The following is a 22,946-nucleotide window of genomic DNA, read 5'->3' on the forward strand; positions in this document are numbered from 1 at the left end:
GGCCTCTGGGTCAGGCCTGGGGCTCATTCCCCATCTCCCATCACACACTGTAAGGTGGGGGCATACCAGGGGCTCCCATCCAACAAATCCTCAACACATTCAGCAAGAAGGCACATGAAAAGATGCTCAATATCACCAATTATTAGAGAAATGCAAATCAATACTACAATGAGGTATCACCTCACACCAGTCAGAATGGCCGTCATCAAAACATCTAGAAACAATAAATGCTGGAGAGGGTGTGGATAAAAGGGAACCCTCTTGCACTGTTGGTGGGAATGTAAATTGATACAGACACTATGGAGAACAGTATGGAGGTTCCTTAAAAGACTAAAAATAGGGCTTCCCTTGTGGCGCAGTGGTTGAGGGTCCGCCTGCCAATGCAGGGGACACGGGTTCGTGCCCCGGTCTGGGAAGATCCCACATGCCGCGGAGCGGCTGGGCCTGTGAGCCATGGCCGCTGAGCCTGCGCGTCCGGAGCCTGTGCTCCGCAACGGGAGAGGCCACAACAGTGAGAGGCCCGCGTACCGCAAAAAACTAAATAAATAAATAAAACTAAAAATAGAACTACCTTATGATCTAGCAATCCCACTACTGGGCACATACCCAGAGAAAACCATAATTCAAAAAGACACATGCACCCCAATGTTCATTGCAGCAGTATTTACAATAGCCAGGACATGGAAGCAACCTAACTGTCCATCAACAGATGAATGGATAAAGAACATGTGGCGCATATATCATCTAGGGTGTTGGGCCATGGACCCGTGTCGGGCTGCGGCCTGTTAAGAATCGGGCTGCACAGCAGGAGGCGAGCGGCGGGGGAGCGAGCAAAGCTTCATCTGCGGCTCCCCCTCGCTCGCATTACTGCCTGAACCATCCCCCTCTCCCCCCAGTCCATGGAAAAAATGTCTTCCACGAAACCAGTCCCAGGAAGGTTGGGGACCGCTGATATGTACAATGAAATATTACTCAGCCATAAAAAGAAACAAAGTTGGGTCATTTGTAGAGACGTGGATAGACCTAGAGGCTGTCGTACAAAGTGAAGTAGGTCAGAAAGAAAAAAACAAATATCGTATATTACTGCATATATGTGGAATCTAGAAAAATGGTACAGATGAACCTATCTGCAAAGCAGAAATAGAGACCCAGACGTAGAGAACAAACATATGGACACCAAGGGAGGAAAAGGGAGGGTGGGATGAATTGGGAGATTGGGATTGACATATATACACTACTATGTATAAAACAGATAACTAGGGCTTCCCTGGTGGTGCAGTGGTTGGGAGTCCGCCTGCCGATGCAGGGGACATGGGTTCATGCCCCGGACCGGGAAGATCCCGCATGGCGCGGAGCAGCTGGGCCCGTGAGCCATGGCCACTGAGCCTGCGCGTCCGGAGCCTGTGCTCTGCAACGGGAGAGACCACAACAGTGAGAGGACCGCGTACCACACACACACACCAAAAGCAACAGATAACTAATGAGAACCTACCATACAGCACAGGAAACTCTACTCAGTGCTCTGTGGTGACCTAAACAGGAAGGAAATCCAAAAAAGAGGGGCTATCGGTATACATGTAGCTGATTCACTTCTCTGTACAGCAGGAACTAACACAATATTGTAAAGCAACTATACTCCAATTAAAAAGAAAAAGAATCATGTCTGATGCCTGAAGATGTCAGCTTTTCTGAATTTCCGTCACCCTGGCCTGGCCATTTCGATATACCTCCCTTCATCCCTGAGAAGTAGGGTAGCCCAGCATCTCCACAGAAGAAAAATCATAAAATGAAACAAAACCATTCATATATATACTTTTAAAATTTATTTTTATTTTTGGCTGCGTTGGGTCTTCGTTGCTGCACGCGGGCTTTCTCTAGTTGCAGCGAGCAGGGGCTACTCTTCGTTGTGGTGTGCGGGCTTCTCATTGCGTTGGCTTCACTTGTTGTGGAGCACGGACTCTAGGCGCATGGGCTTCAGTAGTTATGGCTCGTGGGCTCTAGAGCGCAGGCTCTGTAGTTGTGGCGCATGGGCTTAGTTGTTCCGCGGCATGTGGGATCTTCCCGGACCAGGGCTCGAACCCGTTTTCCCTACATCGGCAGGCAGATTCTTAACCACTGCGCCACCATGGAAGTCCCTGTTCATATATTTTTCATTCACGTGACATCAGCCCAGAAACAAGACATTCACTTTGGCCTGGAGAAAAATACTCACACAGATGAGGATGAAGATTGGACCATTCATTCCCGTCCCCCATTCGTTTACCCCAGCATGCCAATCCTGTATCTAATCTTATTTGTAAAGGCCCCTGCACTTTCACAATGACCACATTAAGTAGCACGCAACCATCTTTATGTTTTGATTTAGCATCACTCACACTGGTAAGCATTTCTAGGCCGCCTCTCGTTTTTCTCCCTCTCTGTACCCTACATTCTGCAGGTTACCCTTTTTATTGGTTTGCATATTGATTCTGCTATTTCTGCTGAGTTCTCTCCCTGCTGCGCTGGCTACTTAGCCTCCACCAGTGGTGCTAATGGCTTGTAATCTTTCATGGAGCAGCTGTGGGACTGAAATGATATAATGGATGTACAGGACCTGAAATATAGTAAGCCTTGGTAGTGGTTTTTAAAAGATACCATTTTCCTCCCTTTCTTTTAGCGACAGGGACAGAAAAGCACTAATGTGTGAGTGGGCACAGCCCTCCCCTCCTGCCTCATGTGGATGACCATGCCCACCTCTGGGCTGTTTTTGCAGGCGGGACAGATTATCAGGGGAGCTGGAAAAGCCAAACAGGCTCCATGAACGTGAGCTGTAAAGTTCAAGAGCGAGTCTCAGGACAGAAAGGCAGGGGACACAAAGGGAGAGAGCAAAGAGCCTACAAGGGATGAATCTTGAGAGAAACTCTGTGGGAAGTGTGTTTGCTTGAAGAATGGGAGAAAAGGTTCGGGCAGCTATGAGATTGGAGGAGACAGGGAGACAGCTCAGAGATGTGCTGTGCCTCAGCTCCCTGGAAGGTCTCATAAACATTTCAGTAGCTTGTTGGTTTGTTCTGCTTATGGATGACAGGCTAGCACCTCTTGAGTGTGATGCTGTGCTGAGGTGGACCTCAAGGCAGCCCCACTTTATTCGCGTTATGCTTTAAGAATCAGATCCCATTCTTCTCATTATTTTCTCCTAGTCCTTTTGTACATACTGAGTATGTCCCTTTTCCAAGTCAACTAAATCCAGCCTTTGTACAGTCATAAAAATCATAAGTAATCTTCACAGTTCCCGTGGGCCTTTCAAATGCCTCCTCTCTAATCCTCACATCGATCTGGTGAACTGGGCCTTATTGGATCCATTTTAAATGCGAGCAAACTGAAGCCAGAGAGTTGAAGTGTCTTGTCAAAGCTCTCCCAGCTGGCAGGCGGCAACCACAGAACTGGAATCAGGGTTCCTGACTTGAAGCCCTGGTGGCAGTTAATGGGCCATCCTCCGTTCACCTTTCTTTCACTCCCATCAAGGGATATTTTATTTCTCCTAGGAATCTGCACACCATCCAATATGGATCATTATCTTTCATTACTCATTTAACAAAATTATGAAGCACCTACTATGGGGCGATCCTGGGAATAATATCAGTGGTGGCCAAACACACAGGGTCCACCAGACACATAATCACACAAAGCAGATGGTGGCCCTCATGTGCACCGTGAAGGGGAAACAGGGCTAACAGGAGACTAAGGAGCTTGCCCAGCACCCGAGGAGAGTGTGTACAGCCTCGGCGTGAGCTCTTAGGAATCGCTGGGCTACTTGAGCCAGGGAGCTTTGGGCTCCACCTTCACCGCCTGGGGCATTTCTGGGAAGGAGGTCACACAGTTTAGAGCTGTCTTGAGGCTCCCATACTCTCAGGCCATGGCAATTGCATGCAGCGTTCCTTTCAGGAAATGATGTGCTTTGGTGTCCCTAGAGGAGAGTTTCCCCCTGAGAGGCGGGGGCAGAGGTAGAATGCGGGGTTCCTGACCTGGGGCCAAGGTGCTGGTTTGAAATATTGACTGTCCCAGAGGTCCACTCACTTCTCTTTCCTATTGCAGTTTGTGGTGGGACGAGACGGCACCTGTGGCGTGGTGTGCGAACACTCCCCTTTCGACGGCATCGTCCTGGTGCAATGCACAGAGCATCTGCTCAAGCACATGTGAGTCTGGGAGCAGGGCCCCTCCCGAGCAGCCAGAGGAGGCAAAGCCAGACTGCCAAGCAGCCGCCAAGCTAGGCCAAGAAAAATGTGGGCGGCCGCTGGGGGGCCGCACTAGTCTGGAAAGTGTCTTAGCAAAAGATGAATTTGAAAACCAACCTGAACAAGGCATCATATGCTTTATCGGTCATGGACAGAAGGGGCAGACTGAACAACAGGTTAGGGGCAGACTGAGCAACAGGTTAGGGGCAGTTAGGGCAAGTCTTGGCCAAGAATTCTCAGCTTTAAAGGAACCTCTGCTTTGGTCCAGGGAAGTCCAGGTCGATGTCTTGCTTGTCCAGAGTCAGGGCTGGGCCTGCTGTTGACCCAGCACAGAGGAGAGGTCTCTGAGCTGCGCCTCTTTCCTTTCCCTTGGGCTGGGTCTCTCTCTCCAACTCCCATCCTGCACAGACTGAGTACTTCTGTGTCCCTTAAACACACCATGTTCCTTCCTCCATTCACAATTTTGCTCATCTCTCCTTCTAGGATCTTCTCCCTGAATCTATAAGTTCTTCCATGATTCAGGAACTCTTCAGGATCACTGAAAACCCAAACCTGCCCTCGTAAACAGAACAACACAATTTGCTTGTTCCATTTGTCCCCGAGTGTTTTTTAAGAGTTAGTGGTGTAGCGTGGTCAAATGGAAAACATGAAAAGGAATACTGGGCTTTGGAGTCAGGTGGAACCGGATGGAATCCTAGCTCTGCCACTCACTAATTTAGGTGGCCTCTCTGAGCTTCAGTATGTTCATCTGTTTCATGGTTTGGGGGGCAAATCAAACTCCAACAGCTAAGATGACTACAGCACAAAGAAACAAGCTGCCCGCAGCCCCCCAGCCTGCAGGCCACAGGAGGTCACCGCTTTGTCCTGCAGGGTGAAGACCAGCAAGAAAATGGTCCGAGCCGACTCAGTCAGCGAGCTCCCAGCACCCAGGAGACTGAGGTGGAAATGTTCTCCGGAAATTCAAGGCCTCTTAGCCTCCTCGGCAGAAAAACTTCAACAGTAAGGAGAATCCCAGGTCTTTGGGGGTGGTGCTCCGGGGGTCACCCTACAACGCCCCCGCCCCACCAGCTGCCAAGGCACCCTGGAAGCTTCCAAAGACCCCAGCCACTCTTCCTCCTCTCACCTGCCTCCGCCCACCCCCTCATGGAAATGTAGTCAAACAGAAGGGGAGTTATAACTCTTGGGGAAATAACCTTGCTGAAGTATCCATCATTTCCATAAAATGCAAACGTGGAGCTATTTTTTTCCACAGGTTTCACCTGACTGAGCAGGGTCAAGGCGGGGAAATCACCCTCTGCTTTCGGGGGAGTCATAAACAACTGGTTTGAATAAGTCGTTTGAATCCAAGCTATTTCAGTTTGCTTGAATTTACACTGCAACTTGACAAGGGGCCTTTTTTCCCAAGGGCCATGCTGGCCCTAATGGGACCTAGGCAGGCGGGCCAGGGATGGATGTGAGCCCTCGCTGACAGTGGCAAGGTGTGCTGGGAGCCACGGGCTGGCAACTAGATCTGGACTTTGGTTGTTCATTCCCTCATTCAATGAGCGAGCATGAGTACATTGATTCATTCTTTCATTCATTCATTCATCAAACACGTGTAGAGCTCTGGTGTGTGCCAGGCCTCTGGTAGGGCTCTGGGGACACAGAGATCAATGTGCCACGGGGCCTGCCCTCCATACTTTAGTGGAGGAAGTGGACCCCCAACACAAAAATATCAGATGCAATAAGCACCAAAACCAGAGAGAGGCATTCGAACCTGAACACACAGAGGACACGGGAGCTGAGTTCTGCCAGGATGCTGAGGGAGGGCTTTACAGAGTTGGGCCTTGAAGGATGACTAAGAGTTCGTGGTACCAGCAGCTGGGGGAGAGATAGGTTCATAAGAGATCAGGCTGGTTTGGAGGCCAGCAAGTGAGAGAATGGCCAGAGTTGGGGCAATAAAGGGAAGTCAGGGTCACATTGTGAAGAGCTTCATGTCCTTATGTTATGGGGACTGGAAGCTGTCCTGTAGCAGTGAGGAGCCCCTGGAGGATTTTGTGCATGGGGTTTCGGGGAGCCAGTGAGGAGACCGTGGGAATAGCACAGGTGAGCAGGACAGAACCTGGCCTGGCTCAGAGGCCGAGGGATGGCGAGGTTGAGCCCACAGCGAGCTGCTGGGGAGGTTGAATGGATTTCCACGGGGAGGAAGAGAGGCTTCAGGTGTTCATCTGTAAAGCTGTGCTCGTATCTCAACCCTACGGGGCTGTTCTTGGGACACACAGGCTGTTAGGAGAGTGAACTGGTGGGCTGGTGAACCCTGGGCCGGGGAAGGAGCCCCTTTACTTTCAGGGATTCAAGCAGGCGTCACGCGGTCCCGAGACCCCCAGCTTCCCTTTCTGGAGGACCAGAAAAGCCAAGAGAGGCCTGTGGGTGGGGAGGCAGCAGGAGCTGAGGGGGGTCTTGAGCTGCCATGGAAGGCAGGTAGGGTCTGATGGCCAGGGCTTGGACAAGAGGTTCCCAGGTGTCTGTGGTGACGGTAAGCTCAGCCTGTTGGGGGATGGTGGGTCAACAGGCCCGACTGAGCAGTGAGTTCCCGTGAGCACTGGGCCTTCTCCAAGTCCTGATGGGTCCCCGGAGCCTGGCATGGCCCACCGAGAGCTGAGCTCACACGGCTGGAGGGATAATTCAAGGCAAAGCAGGCAGGGAACAGAAAATCCTGAGGGAGTGTTGAGGCGGGGATCAGGGCTGCCCACCTAGGGCTCTGCGCGCGCGCACATGTGCGGCTGGTGGACGGGCGGCGAGGACCTTGCTGGACGTCGCTTCAGGCAGCAGTCAGTCCGGACCCCAGACTCATTATGAATGAGGAGACTGGTCAATATGTGAGGGTGGGCGTTGGGGGAGACCGGCGCTGAAAGGTCTCAGTGTGGACTCAGGGACTCTTCCTGCTGCTCTGACAATGATTCGTGAGCAGCAAAGACCTACGCATGTCAGGGGAGGCTCAGCAGCCCTTTCTGGGTAAAATGGGTTTTCAGTCACCAGCAAAGCCCAGATGAGCAGCTCTTGCTGTGGTAACCGTGACCAGCGGCCAGGCTCCAGGCCTTTCTTCCATAGCACGACAGGGACGAGTCTCAGTGAGGAGATGCTGCTTGCAGCCATCAGAGAAACGGGCTTTTCCCTGGACATAGGGGATTTGCAGGTCTGGCAGGATGGCCGGGATGCCTAGAGTCCCTAGGGATGCCGGACACACCTTCCCAAACAGATTGAACGCATGGCCTCTTTCAGGCCTTCTTCTGTGGGCAGTGAAGTTTTAGGACTTTGTTTGTGGGCAGTGTTCTCCCTGCCCATGCAAATGTCCCTCGTGCTTCCGTGTCCTTCCCTGCAGCCAGGCCCACCTCCCCTACCCCCAGAGCAGGGCCACTACCCAGCCAAGCCTCACCTTTAGCTCAGAGTCACCCTGCTTGGCATGCCTTCTGCCACTTCCAAACGTCAAGGCCTGTCTCTGACAGCGCACTGGATATCTAGCGTGCTGGGATGTAGACCAGGATCAAGAAACCTCGTGAGACCCTGTGGTGAGTGCATTCTATTTTGCACGTGATGAATGCATCTTTTCTTTTTCTTCCACAGAATAGTAAAGAATCTCGACTTCACCGTTTATAAATTTGATGACTATGGGAAAACATTCATTAAGCAGCAGAAATGCAGCCCCGATGCCTTTATTCAGGTGGCCCTCCAGCTGGCCTTCTATAGGTAAGTACAGCCTGCTAAGATGGGCTCACTGACAAGCTACTCTAGAGTCTAGAATCATCTTGGAGGGAGAGATGACTTTCTGTGGGCCTAGAGGATGGGGGTATGATCAGGGCAGCCTGCATGGAAGGAGGTGTCACCTAACTGGGTTTCAAAGTGTGAGTCCAACCTCAGAAATGAAAAGAAGGATATTGCAGTCAAGGAGCTGGCGAGCGATGGCCCAGGGGCACAGAGCTCACAGGGAAGGAACGCAGAACTCACAAGGGCCAGGGAGGTGATGAGGACGTCAGGTAGGGAGGCTGCTTCTCCTGCTGATCTCACCCAGCCCACCTGCGTCCCTGTATAATTGTGACCTGTTCCTCTCCACCTTTCCTGGCCTTGATAAGGAAACGGAACTAGCATCACCACCCTGCCTGCCCCGGCAAGGGGGTCAAGTCAAAGATTTGGGGCTTGATTTGTCTCTCTCATTCCCCTCATTCCCATGTCAATTCTCCTCCAAATGTTTACCCTCCATCCTCTTCCCTTCACCTCCACTGCCATCGGCCCTTCCCAAGCCCCCATCATGTAGTGCTTGGTCAACTGTAGCATGCCCCGGGGGGTCTCTGCTTCCACTCTTGTCCCCTCTAATCCTGTCTTCATGAAGCATGAACTTTGAAATATGCAAGTCAGTCTTTATCACCTACCATGTTTCCCTTCACGCTTAGAACAAAGTCCAGCTCCCTGTGAACCAGCCTTCCCTGGGGCCCTGCCCCCAAGCTCTCTTCCGCCTGCTGATCTTTGCTCTGGCTCTGCATCTGCCCACCCACCCGTCACCACTGCTCTTCACGTACCAGCTCCTTCCCACCGCTCAGGTCTCAGCCCAGGTGTCAGCTCTCAGAGGCCACCTCGGGGCTCCTTGCCACCCAGCTCTCTGTCACAGCTCATTGCGCTTTTTCCTTCATGGCAGTCGTTATTCATGTGGACTCCCTTATTCATTGATTTGCTGACTTTGTTTTCTAGACTGTCTCCCCCAGGCATGATGTTCTGGGTATCTTGCACACCTGGGACAGAGTAGGCATCAGGGACTGTCACAGACATGAGAAGACACTGCAGGAGTTTTAGCCCAGGGTGGCACAGTGAGGCGTGTGGTTTAGAAAAATCTCTATAATGGTAGCTGTGTGTTGGGGAAGGGATGCAGCGTAGGGAGGTAAGAGTTGAAGGCAGGGTTGGGAGCCTAACTGGTCTTTTATAGGAGGGGAAAAGTAAAATGCAAAATAGATCTTCCTCAAGACAGGGCTGGCCCCTGTTGGTTTCAGCGTTCCAGAAGCTATAGCTCATAAGCTGGCACGGGCAGTAAATAGCACTATGCCCCCACCAGAACCTGCCTTCGGTTTGCAGCCAGGGGAGGCATAAAGCGACCTTGGAGAAAGCCGGGGCAAGGAGGTGTCACTAATGAGCAGGCGGCATCCCAGAGCCCAGTGTCCCATGCAGGGGGCTGTGACTCATGGGGAAGGGAGTGCAGCCACTCTGTCATCTGTCAGGCTGACGTCACCCCACACAAGGACTGTGCTCGTCACCAGGACATGGAGACCTCACCGGCAGGACCTGGCCTCTGGAACTGCAATCAATGCCGTTCTGATACTCAGATGGTATGTGGCTAAAATGGGCCACGAGGTCAGTGTTCTGCTGGTGCCATAACTGGGGACACTGCTGCACTGGTACCCCCCTGGCAAGCACTTCAGAGCTTCAGATCCAAAGCCCAGAGGGGCTGGTGGACACTGCATAGAGCCTCCCAACTCCACCCTCCAGGGATCTTTGCTGTCACTGGACATGGCCAGGAATAGATGTGGCCAGAGGCTCCCGGGCTCATTGAATAGGCAAAATACGACCTGCTGCCCATGGAATGCATTCTTCAGAGTTTCAGCTGTAACAAAAAAGATAGTTTTTAATCTGCTCCTACATTCAGCAGAAACCTGGAAGCTACCTAAATTGGGGTTGATCAGCGACCAGCCAGTGATGGCGTCTACTTTTGTGCTCGGCATGGCATTTGCCCCCAGGGGCTAGAGAGATACAGGAAGTGAGCTCCCTGCCAGAGTCTTGGGGAAATGAGACATAAGTGTACAGAAAGTGCCATTCGCTTGGCAAGCCATACAGTGCCAAGCACTGTGCCAAACCAGACTCTGCCTTCCCTCCTCCTGGAGCTCACCCAGGGTGGGAGAGACATGCCCTGAGAAGGCCAAGATACAGGGCCCCAGCTTGCTGTGTGACTTCAGGGTGTCACTGCCCCTCTCTGAGTTCTGTGTCTTTCCCCTCCCTGACCCCAACACCAACAACTTTCCTGACTGGTGAGAAGGGCGTGTGCCAGCCTGGTGTGCAAGGGGAAGAGACTTGCTCTGGCTGGTGGGGACAGCGGCCACTGCTTTCTGGTCACAGACGTGAGGGAGGAGAGGCACAGCCCTTGTGCCCATGGGTCTGTTTGGAAGCCCTGCTGCCCCTGGACGGTGAGCCTCTGCAGCAGCTGACACCCACGGCCACTAAGGCCCCTTTCCTGCCTCCATCCATAGATCATGCTTGAGTTGTTTCTAAATAAAACAGGATTCCCTCAAGAGCGCGAATGATGAATTAGTCCATGCTGTGCTATTAATCAAACACTAATTGGATCTCGCAGAAAACCCTAGGTTTCCCACCAGACTGGGACTTTAAAAAAACTACCAGTCACGTCTTCCTTATTTTATATCCACACAATATCACCCACGCAGGAAAGTGTGCTCAGCTCTTCGTATCCGAGGCTCCCCGACATTCATCTTTGGGGAATCTCCTCCAGAATCCTATTAGCGTTAAAATGAAATACTGTGCAGAGCGAAGGCAGGATTGTAAAAGTAAGGGCAGCCAAGGCCATTTCAGCATTTATGACTCCCTGAGAAGGCGGCACCATCTGCCATTCCTCCTTCATCCTGTGCAGGCTCCACAGGAGACTCGTGCCCACCTACGAGAGCGCGTCCATCCGTCGGTTCCGCGAGGGACGGGTGGACAACATTCGATCAGCCACTCTGGAGGTGCTGCGTTTTGTGAAAACCATCACTGACCACACGGCCACCGTGCCGGTAAGTCCTGCTGGCCCGAGGAGTCTCAGGGGGACCAGTGAGGCAGCTGTGGACCGCCTGTCCTCTCGGCCCCGAGACAACCAGCTCCTTTAGCTTGTCTGCCGCTGAGCACCCTCTTAAAGCCCCATGCGCTGTGTCTCTGGTCCATTTACAGGATTCAGAGAAGCTACTGCTCCTGAAGGATGCCATCCGAGCCCAGACCGAGTACACAGTCATGGTGAGTGACCTCGCCTCAGCTCAGGACTGTGGGCTGTGCCCAGTGCTGGGGCCTCGGCATAGGCTCTGGGTGACAGCCGGGCCACCACCTGTGCAGCGACTTGGTGAGGGCACCTCACCTCTCAGAGCCTCCTCTTCCTTATTTTTAGAACCTGGGTAACACACCACTCCTGGTTTTTACACGGATTTTACAAGAATACAATGAATGGTCTTTGAAACAACGACAACAATAATAACACCAACATGTATAGCACTTTACAATTTATACAAGAGAGTCAGATGTGTGGTGGTTTGCACACTTGGCACAATCTCAGGTGAGGCGGTATTTATTCCCACTCAGGACTGGTTTTGTCTTCTTATTCTCCATGTATTTATTTATAATGCCTGTGAATTAAAAAAATATATTTGCTGAAAGTTAACGGTGAAATTGAAATTGTAAGGGAAATGTTTCCCTAGTTTAGGGAAATAATATATTTTCTAGCACTGCAAAGCCATCATTTGCATACAAACAGAGAATAAGCTACTACTTGGGCTGGTGATCAATGTATTAATTGCAAATCATTCTGATACAGTCTCTGAAGGATCATATAATCTCTGTAAAGGAGCTGACTGATTTCACTCTATATACTTGAAAGCAAGCACAACACATATCTGGGTTTTAGAACTAGCCAATGTAGGCTTTTCTGTAATTCAGTTGCTAGGTCCCTGATTCATCGGAATAGTTAAGTGTTTGTTCTGTTTCGGGAAAATCAAGCTCGCTGTCATGTGTTCAGTGGGTAGCCTTTGTTTTCCCACTTTATGCCAGGCAAGGCCCTGGGTACTAGGAAATAAAAAATGAAGCCCTATGCTTGGGGAGTGTACCGTGTAGTTGGGAGAAGAGGTCTTACATGCTTCAGGAAGTAGCAGAGAACATGGAGTAGCAAGCTCCTTCTTCTGCTTGGGAAAGCTGGGAAGACTTTTCAGAGGAAGTGGTGCTTAATATGAGACTTGAAGCATGAAGAAGTGCTCGTCAGGTGGGCATAGAAGGGAAGGATGGCCCCAGAAGGGAACAGCATGTGCAATGGCAAAGAGTCTTGAGAGAATAAGACATATTGGAGGGAAAGCAAGTAGTTCCATATGTGCAGCCTGCAAAGGACAGAAAAGCAGGAAAGCTCGTGATGCTGGATTTCCCTGTCACAAAGCTTACCCTGGTGACCAGGCAGAAGGACTGGTTGGAGCGTGGGGTGGTCTGCCAAGAGACAGAATTAGGGACCTATATAATGTTTAGGGAGAGCTGGTAAAAGGACTGATGTAGATCAGGGGCAGGGGGTGTTGAAGAGGAAGACACAAACTTCTGATCAAACATGGTGAACTGAACACAAGGGTTTACTGTCACTCCCTCTAAAACCCTCAGAAACATCAGCAAAGGGGTTTTTTAAAGCCATAAATACACTAGAGCAAAGAGAATGGGAAAGGAGATGACAACAAAGTTTCAGAGCTGGAAAGCAGAACAGATGGCATCTGACTTAGCAGACAAGAGAAAGCTGAAACCCAAGCAAACAGTGAGGGAGACCCAGGAGCCCAGTGAAGTGCACTGCAGAACCTCAGAACGGCTCAGGTGTTGGAGGCTCCACCAAAAGTAGGAGTGCATGTGGGACTGAAAAGAAGAGGATTCGCTGATGATCTATATGAGAAGCAGTTAGCCCCTCAATTCCTCCTTTGACCTTAGTGTTGTCCAATTTCCTTGGTATGAAAGAAAAAAGTCTGAGAGGAAAAAAATCAAATACAAAGATCAGGAATAAAAACATAATTGGGCTTAACATCACTGGAAGGTGGAAGATACTGAAACAATACCTTCAAATTCTGAGGGAAAATGATTTTTAATGCATATTCTATACCCAGCTAAACTATCAAATTTGAAGCTAGAATAAAGACATTTTATACAGATAAGGTCTTAAAATTTTTACTTATTAAGCTCTCTTTCTTGTAAAACTATTGGAGGATATAGACCACTAATGTAAGAGAATAAAGCACGAGAAGGAAAGTCATAAGCTCAAACATCAGAAGATTCAACACAAGAAAGAGGTACAGAAAGAGGATGAGAGTAAAGGGAGATCCCATGTTGACAGCTGTTCATCAGACCCAGAGAACAGAGGGTCCACAGAGAAGCAAGAAGTGAAAGGAGAAATTAAATTGATAAATTATCTGATACATTTTAGTGTATTAAGGGAAGTTTTACACTTCGAGCTAAGGGTTTAGGAATCAATTAGTTACAGATACATAGAAAGGTAAGCAAGTGGGAAAATCATAGTTTGATTATTTACAAATTGTCATTTCTAGGGAAAACAAAAAACTGAATGAGAAAGGAAATCTGATTCTAATACACTACAGGACTCAGCTGTGAGTACCTGTATAATTATAACCATGTAAACACTGAATATTGATCAAGCAACAAGGAGTTCAAATGTAACTCTATTTGGGAGCATAGGAGAGTGGAAGTGTATTTGGGGAGTGGGGATATAAAAGAACCAAAGTTTCATCTTCTATAATAAGAAAACTGAAAAATGCAGTAACGGCAGTCTAAGCGTGTTGTTTAGAACTAAGAAAGTCAGTCGCTAAAAGGGTTCCAAGTGATTGCTTCTGTGGAGTGAGACTCAGTGCTGGCAAAGCGACATAAGCCTTTGGCTTACTTGGGGTCTTTTTTTTTTAACTATAAATATACAACTTTGATAATAATTTAAATTTTTATGAAAAATTTAGAAACATATCTACCAAAGCATTGCCATAGGCTTCTGTTGTTTTAACTATTTTAAGTTGGTGAAAACGACAAAGTAAAAGAGACAAGGGATGGGAAGAGGAGAGCTATAAAGATGCTTTGTAGGTAAATCTGGTACCTGGTTGGCCGTGCAGGGTAAGGGACAGAGGAAGGAAGCCAGGAGACCTCCAGATATCTGGCAAGTATATTTGGTAGTGGTAGTGGAGAAAGGAAATTCCAGGGAAAGGAGCAAATGTGATCCGGAGTCGCTATCACATACTCTCACAGCACCTTATGCTTTTCCTTCCTAGCATTTACTCGGTTTATGATCACAAGCTTAGTTGTATGGTTGCTTAACATCTGTCTCCCATCACACTCAGCCTCCGTGAGGCTGAGTCTGTGACTGCTTTGTTCTCTAGCAGCTGCTCAGGCACATAGTAGGTACTCAATTAAGATCCCTTGAACGAAACGAAAGACTGAATGCCGAGTCATTTTACTCATTACTACGCATGGCTCTGATCCAAACAACCTGTTAAATCAACCCCAACTGCTACAGTGACTTCAGAGATGGTGAAAACAGGGGTGGATTGGCTGCTGCACAGAATAGCTGCTTTGATAGATCTACACAAATCAGTCATTAAACAGAGGCAACCAGAGAAATTAAAAGTGCATCTACTTCATAGCTGGTCTGTCTCACAGTTCTTCCCCTCCGTCCTAAGGGGGCACGTCTAAAATGAGCGGTGGTTGTATAACATGTCTTTTCAGCCCATAATTAGGGGCATTTGGAGAGACTGGGGCCTCTGAGTCATCTTTATGCATTCATTGTCAACTGAAAGAAAACAGCTGTCAAATTCCAAAATGTGACTTGTAAACCTGAACAAAGTTCATTGTGATGGGAGGTTTCCTCCTAGGTGGGGCGTTAACAGCTAAGTGGCCATCTTACGTAACCGTGAAACCCCCAAGAGTTACTCACAATTACCCTCTTGTTGATCCAGAGGTTAATACGAGAGACCAGATGTGGCCCCCAAGTCTCCATCAGCCCCTCGAATTGCCCCAAATAAGCATGTAATCCAAGCAAAACCCATGTGCGTGCTACACATGCAGCCTCCAGTGGGGAATATGAAGAATGAGTGCCCTGGCCTCACTGCCACACTTCCAGCCACCCCACCACCACCCCTGGGCTCCTCCTACACAGAAATTCTCTTACCACTGCTTCCACTGCTATTCTCTCACCCGCCCTTTTTTTAAAAGATTTTTTTGATATGGACTATTTTTAGTCTTTATTGAATTAGTTACAATATTGCTTCTGTTTTATGTTTTGGTTTTTTTGCCACGAGGCATGTGGGATCTTAGCTCCCCGACCAGGGATTGAACCCACACCCCCTGCATTGGAAGGCAAAGTCTTAACCACTGGACCGCCATGAAAGTCCCTCTCTTATCCTTTGATAAGAGTTCAAATACCTGTGACAAAAAGGAAAACCCTTTCTTCATCCAAAAACCCTTGAAAATGTGAGCTGAGCCTCTGCTAAGCTGTCTAGTTCCTGTCTCAAAATTATTCTTAGATTACGAATCCAGTTTAGTTGAATTGATTCTGAGCCTACAAAACAGCAGCCAAGACTCAGGAACAGACCTCAGTGCTCTCTACCCCTCATTTCTTGGGCTCCTGCTGGAGTATGAAGTGTTGGTTGTGGTGAGAGTCTGTCCAGTGATAGCCCGGGGCACCCCTCCCCATGCTTGGATGGGGCCCAGCGCCCGTGCTCCTGCCCGGATTCCTGCCCTACCTGAGAAGGCACTGGGGATGGCCCAGCCGACCCCACTCTTTCCACTTAGAGCACGGAGTAGTTATACACAGTGTACGCCAGCAGGGACCATGCTGTTGGGAGGACTCAGACTCACTGACTTTTAACTGAGGCATCCTCGTGTTAGAACCCAACCTGCTCTGGCTCATCCTGTGGACGTAGAAATGCACAAGGGCCCAAGGAGCAGAGGCCATGTAGTACAGTGGTCGGTCCTGGGCGGTCACCCACACACGTGGTCTGCAGCAAGTACTGGGTAGGCGAGAGCAGTTAGAGTCCCCTTTAGCACTGCGGACTAGAGAGGAGGGGAGGAGGGGGAGCCCATGTCTCATGTCCTGTTCTTTGTCCCCAACTACCCAGGCCATAACAGGGATGGCCATTGACAACCACCTGCTGGGGCTGCAGGAGCTGGCTCGGGAAGTGTGCAAGGAACTGCCCGAGATGTTCACGGATGAAACATACCTGATGAGCAACCGGTTTGTCCTCTCCACCAGCCAGGTACAGCCCTAGCACGGCCGTCACCCAAGAAGCCACTTAGTGGAAGCAGTGGGCTCTCTAAAGAGCTCGGTGTCTACAGCCCACTGCCTAGAGTCAGGCAAGTCCTGGCTCTGCTCCCAGTGAGCTGCGTGGCCTTCAACGGAAGGACCTGAATGCTCAGAGTACAGGTCTCCCCACCTTCTAAATGGGCATAATCATGAATGCCACCTTAGCAGAGGTGGGCAGGATGGGAGAACACCCATTCTGGTGTCCTAACCATTAGGCTTACTCCTTCTAACGTTGCCTGAGACGTGGTGTTCCACCATGGTGACTACAGGCTCTGAAGCCCGACAGGCCCACAGCAAGGTCCTGGCTCAACCAGATGTGACAATATCAGTGGAAAGCCCAGCCCAGCGGCTGGCACAGACAGGGTCCTCCAAACAGGTCACAGCCATTATTCTAAGGGGCCACTGCTGGCCCAGCATCTCCTAACCAGTGCTACAGGCTTGTTCTGTTGGAGGACCACTGACACAAAAACAGAATGCAATCCATTAGAGAAAGGCAGCCATTTAGGGAAGAAATTACCTATTCCCCCCACCCCCGCCCCCGCGAATGTCAATTTACTAAAGCTCCACCTCATCTGCGAAAAGCTGGATGCGGGCAATAAAAAGGGCTGATAAAGTTGTGTTTGAGGATAAAAGCACACTCAGTAATTTCATTTTGGCATTATGGCAGTGAGCTTGCAGACGTGAATAAACGAGGGCAGAACACAGCAACATAAATTCTTCAGGAAACCATCCATGGGCAAAAAGTGCTTCAGAACGGCTTTATGGCCTTCGGCTGTTACACGGCAAATTTATCTGACAATGAGGTGACTCTATTAGCAAGACTAATGGTTTGTTCTGCCCCATTCAAATGGCCAGTGTCATTTCTGAAGGCTCGAGCACACAGAGCCTGTGGGTTTAAAGCAAACCCCACCCTGCACCTGCTCAAGAATGTGCTCTATTTTCCCTCTAAAGCCAGCTAATAAAATTAATTTAGGGCGTGGTGACTCTTTTTTCCAACTGGAATGAACATTTATGGCTTGAACGCCTTCAGAAACACTTTCTTGGTTTGTGATCCAAATTACAAAATCTCTGCCCTCTGAATTCAAAACATATCAGGTACATAACTAAAACTCCAGTTGATGGCCATCTTTGAAACGCCCAGTGCTGGGTAATTGTGCGTGGCCAGGCTGTGGGGAGAAAATCAGACCAGCCAGGCAATACTGACAGTAATTAAGGATGTGGGAAAAATCGACAGAGAAGACGAGCCAGATTTCCTCCAGTTCATAAATTACTCCCTCTGGGAAGCCATCTAACTGTTGGGTGCCACCAGGGTACCATTTAGTAAATTGCTTTGATTGCCTCGGTGATTCAAACAGCCCCCAGGTGAAGGAGAGACTCGGCTGAGACCCAGCACCAGGTCACTCTGGGAGCTTCTGACTCCACAAGTAGAGCAGATTTCACACCAGGGAGGGCCTTATGGCCCTTCTTCTTCTGATTTCATGCAGTTAGATGGGTTTGTTTTGACGACTCTGGCTGTGGCCATCCATGATGAAGCAATAAGTTGATGGGGTTAATTCAGTCAAACACCCAGGTGGAAAATAGTCAAAGAGAAGCAAATATCCCATCGAGGCCCCTGGGTTGTTGGAACGCCATGCTTTATAGCAGACTTTCAGAACAAGCAGCTTCTGACCTGTCCTCTCCTCCAGGTGCCCACCACCATGGAGATGTTTTGCTGCTATGGTCCTGTGGTACCTAATGGCTACGGCGCCTGCTACAACCCCCAGCCAGAGAGCATCCTTTTCTGCATCTCCAGCTTCCATGGCTGCAAAGAGACCTCTTCAACCAAGTTTGCAAAAGCTGTGGAAGAAAGCCTCATTGAAATGAGAGGCCTCTGCAGTCGGCTACCGTGTGCCACGGGCAAGCCACTGGTGACAAAGGAAAAAGTAACAAGGCCCAGCCAGGGGCACCAACCTTAACTGCTGCCACTAGGTCTCACCTCCTCAAACCCAGCACTCTGCAGCTGCCACACCCTGCCGAACCCCTGTCCCAACCCTTACCCCAGCTTTCTGTAGCTCCCCTGTAACTCTGGACCCAACACACAGACCACACTGAGGCATCACACAAAGCTGGAGTGTTAGGAGGAAAGCGCCCCTCAGGATGCATGGGAATCGTCATTATTGATCAAGGTGCCCTCAGGCCTGCGCACTGGGATATAAAGCCAGCCTGGCCCGGAGGTGGCCTGGGCGAGATGGGGAAGGCACCACTGACTTCCCTCCATGGCCATGGAAGCTTAATATTGGTTTGCTTCCCAGCAGGACCCAGCGTGTTCAGGTGATGTTTCTGCCCAACGAAAGTCACCTTATTATGTGCAGTGTACCCAAATGAACCACAAAGGAAGAGGCTAACTCCAGGTCATTACCTTGTGTCTTTTTGGGAGGAGTAGGGGGCTTTGTTTTCAGATTCAAAGCAGTCTGATTACAGCATTCAGAGTGACCTGCCCCGAGACACACAGGCCTGTAAGCACTAACCCACCCCCCACCGACATACACACATACACACACACACACACACACACACACACACAGCACAAGTTAATTTAAAATATAATGATCTGGGCCTGCAGACACATTTCTCCTTTTGCCTCCCAGAAGCAGCCTTCCACTGAGTTCAGAAAATCTGGTCCGGCTAGTCTAAAAGGGAAAAGAAATGGTCTACCATTGCCCTGGAGTAGCTGCTGCTCCCTGCTTTCCCCGGGGACGTGGCAGGGACCACTTCCCCAGGGATCCTGCCACTTGCATTTTTTCTGGTTGCGTTCCCACCCGCCTTCACAAGAAACATGCCCTGATAGGTGATCTGTCTCTTAGAGGAGAGAGGGATGCTTCGGGGGTTTTCTGCTGCTGTTGTTTATTTGTTTTGTTCTGTTCATTCTTAAGAGAGGCTTTTAAGAAAACCACTGTGACGTTAATTTCAGATCTCAGCAGCCTAAGCAGGGCACCCTTGGACAGCTGGGCTCCTTTATGTGGAGGATGTTATCTAGGGATTCTGCCTAAAAACTCGTGTGGAGGAGCCCAGAGCAGGGCTCTCCACTGGCCTGGGGGCTGAGGGCACAGCTGGCAGAGAGCGGGGCTGGGAGAAGGGAATGGCCACATGAAGAGCCAGCCCTGACAGAGGGGCAGACAGTCCACAGAGCCGAGGTGAGATTGTCTGGGGAGGCTGTGATCGTGGAGGAGATGTGAGAGGCACTTTCTGCTGGGGCATATTTTTATGGGAAAGCAACCAGAAAAATCAAAACTGCAAAAAGCTGAGGCAGCCTGCCTCAGTCCAGAGGAGGTGCAGAACTGGGGTCCCATCACACTGAGTTCTGCCATGCTCCCTGCGGGGTTTTCTGGAAAAGCCTCCCTGCCCCTGCCCATCCTGCTCTGTATCACTCTGAGCCCTCCACACTGGCCCAGGGACCCTGCATGTGTCCCTTCTTCAGACCACTGCGCCACCTCTCTGCACTTTGACCTGTATGGAAGCCGGCAGGGCTGAGATGGGATGGGCATTTTAACTTTGTAACACAAACAGCCCAATGTAGTGAATTCCTTAAACCCCTGGTTTTAGATTGCAGATTTCTATTGGATGATCTGGGAGATTCTGGCACTGCCCTTCAAAATTATTGGTCTATAGGTCCATGCTCCTTCCCTCACACATCCACCTTCCTGCTCCCCCTGGAAAGGTGCAGCCCAAGAGTTCTGGGAATGTTTGGGGAACTGCTGTCCACCTGCTGTAGGTTGACCCAAAGCCACTTATCTGTTCTCATCAAATGACCACAGTGAAGATCCGAGTTCTCTTCTGGTTTCTCTCCATGGATTTCTGGGTAGGCAGAGAACTCTGGTTTGGGGATCAGGCAGCCCCACTGACCTTGGCCAAGAAACTTAAAAGCCCAGAGACTCAATTGCCTCCATCATCAAATGGGGAAAAGAGTGTCCCGGCCTTGTGAGGTTGTCAGGATTGTATATCACGTGAGTAAAGGGCTTTCCACAAGCATGTGGGCACTGGTGCCTGCTGTCAGGATGATGTTACCCCAGCAGGCATTGTTCAAGTGATGTTTGTTTCAACCTTTCTACACTGATTTGACAGAACCAAACTCATATCTGCCGTTCTCTGAGCATAGGGAAAGGAACCTGTCTCTGTATATTCAGATATCAACCATGTGTGGATGGCAGACATTTGGCTGGAGGGAACACCTCCTCCCTCTGAGGAAGGGGCTGGAAGCTGGTCTTCCCCCTCCAAGAACTGGTGGGGGCACTGAGCCTTTATGTAAAGGCAATGCTGAGCCATGGCCATGGGCATCTCTGTGGGGACCCTGGTAAAGGAGACTGTTCCAAGTGTCCCCAAAGGGATGGAAAATGAAACTTGGAGACAGACATTTGGGGGACAGTGATGCATAATAAAAATGTATGTGGCCACCTTACAATATTGCTAAGTTTCCAAAATATATAAAGTTGATATTTGAGTTCTATTTTTATAAAATAGTTCTAGATTTATGGCGATATGTACATGTGTATTTATAGCCTTTCAATTTTAGGTTACAGTTTTGTGCTCTAAAGAAATATATGTATGACTAAAGAACTGTATATTGAAAGCACTATATTCAAATTATTTAAAGACTGTAAGTCTGTATTCAATAAAATGTAATGCCAAGAAAGATGGTGTTGGCTATTGTTTCTACCCAGAAATGCTATAAAAATTCTGTAGTAAATTCTGTGAGCTGGGTCAACAATTCATTCGCCTCTGAGGTCTGACAGCAGCAGTGGCAGATGTCTAAAAGACAGGGGTTGGGAGAGAAAAGGGGGGAAGGAACTTAGTCTCTCCTAGTGTGTGGCATGCCACCACGGGGTGGGGGTGAGGGTCAGAGAGGCTTCATGGGATGTTTGTGATCAGGTTGGCAGAAACCTGGGTGTAGAGATGGGTGTTTCCACTCAAGCCTGCACGAACATGCATAAGCAGAATGAAGTGGAGGGAAAAGCATCAGGCTCAGAGGTGGGATGCCTAAACTGGAGCCCCAGGTCTATCTCTAGCTTGCTGTTAGAGACAGAGTGACTTTGGGGATGTCACTTTCACCTCTCTAGCCCTCAGTTCCCTCACCTGTAAAATGGGGATGTTGATATCAGCACTACCCATTTCCAGGGTTGTAGCAAGATGACAGAAGATGGTCACTGTTCGAAAACTTAGAAGTGATGTAAAAACTTAACATCCTTACTGCAGGCTCACAGGTACATGTGCACAGAGGTTCCTGCACCCTGCACAGGTATATTCCCAGCTGCAACATCCCCTCCACAGCCCCAAGGATCCACAGAACCAGAACTGAGTTTCCTTCAAATGGAAGCCCAAATCGAACCTTAAAGTGTATGAATTTGTGTGACTGGGATGCAGAAAAGCATTATCCAAAAAGACAATGGCTAAGAATATTCCGGGAGCAATGGGGGGGATAGGAAGGAACAGGAAGAAAGTAATGTGGGTTTGCTCTTATTGATCACATATATCACACGTGGCCCCAAAATAACAAGGTATAGGTGACAGAGAAGAGTACCAACAGGCAAGCCAACCCCCAACATGCAAAATAATGCCACCCCCTCCTTGTTGTCTCTGAAGGTCCTGAGAGGTAGCCATTGGTACATTCAGGTAAAAATGTAAGGAGGAGTCCTTCCTAGGTTCACAAGAGCAGCCACGAGTTTCCAGATTACTCCTGAGCAGTTCTTCTTGGGGGGAAAACCAGTGCCTTGGTTTCCCTTTATAAATTCAGGCAGCCTCCCTGCTTTTATGTTTCTCTGAGTTTTCTTTCCAAAGAGGCCTCTTGAGTCTGCAGGATGAATAGTATGGCATCTGGGGGAAAAGCTGGCCTCACCTTTCTCAAAGCCCTGTTCTCCCTCATTCCCTAAGGACCAGCTCTCTCCTTGTTCTTTTCTTACTGCTTCTTCCACCTCCTTGTGGGATTTCACTTTCTATTTCTGTTCCTTTTATATCGTTGGACCCCAGGATTCTGTCCTTGGTCTCCATTTCTTATATTTAAGGAGCCTGCAAAATGGCAGGCTGAGCTGGTACAGAAGGGCCCCTTCTGCCTATAAAAACATACACACAAAGAGGAAGGAAATTTTAAACATAGAGTCAAGTTCAAAAGAAAGAAAATAAATCCCCACATTCCAGAAAAAAAAGGCTGTTCAAAACAGAGCAGTGAGTGGGAGCTAAAGGTATGTCGGACCAGACACAGACTCCAGTGGTTGACAGTGGGCTTTTCCACCCCTGCAAGTTGACAGGACGTAACCTCAGCCCAGCCAAGGTGGGAGATACAGCTAAACACCCCCCACAAAACAGGAACCTCAGAGGGGTGTCCCAACACTTTTTTAAAAAGGACTAGAAACACTCTTCCCATCAGCCCAGGGGAGCATTAAGGAACCAGGCCATTCACTCAGGGCTGCAGATGGTGGAAAAAAGACATCCATGAGAAATCTAATTATAAGCTTATGCCACATGTGGATGTAGAATCTGAATGTATACACCTTATCTGTAAAGCAGGAATTCCAAGCCAATAATTTATTTAAATTGCCTGGGTTAGTAAGATCCGAAGGGCCTCAGCAGAATCAAGTATAAAACCACTCTCCACAACCCTGGACACA

General features: G+C 49.4%; 1 protein-coding gene across 1 annotated transcript in view; it reads left to right on the forward strand.

Annotated features, from left to right (window-relative positions):
- The window catches only part of CHAT (choline O-acetyltransferase), a 50,254-nt gene extending 31,923 nt beyond the window's left edge, over positions 1–18,331 (forward strand). Inside the window, exons 9-15 of the mRNA XM_029245651.1 lie at positions 4,072–4,172; positions 5,082–5,210; positions 7,815–7,937; positions 10,876–11,017; positions 11,172–11,234; positions 16,124–16,261; positions 17,994–18,331. Of these exons, the coding sequence (XP_029101484.1) occupies positions 4,072–4,172; positions 5,082–5,210; positions 7,815–7,937; positions 10,876–11,017; positions 11,172–11,234; positions 16,124–16,261; positions 17,994–18,263 (966 nt within the window). The 3' untranslated portion in view covers positions 18,264–18,331. The remainder of the gene's footprint in view (positions 1–4,071; positions 4,173–5,081; positions 5,211–7,814; positions 7,938–10,875; positions 11,018–11,171; positions 11,235–16,123; positions 16,262–17,993) is intronic.
- Positions 18,332–22,946: the final 4,615 nt, after the last annotated feature.

Source organism: Monodon monoceros, unplaced genomic scaffold (assembly GCF_005190385.1).
Source record: "Monodon monoceros isolate NGI ecotype Baffin Bay Population unplaced genomic scaffold, NGI_Narwhal_1 Super_Scaffold_4, whole genome shotgun sequence".
NCBI lineage: Eukaryota > Metazoa > Chordata > Mammalia > Artiodactyla > Monodontidae > Monodon > Monodon monoceros.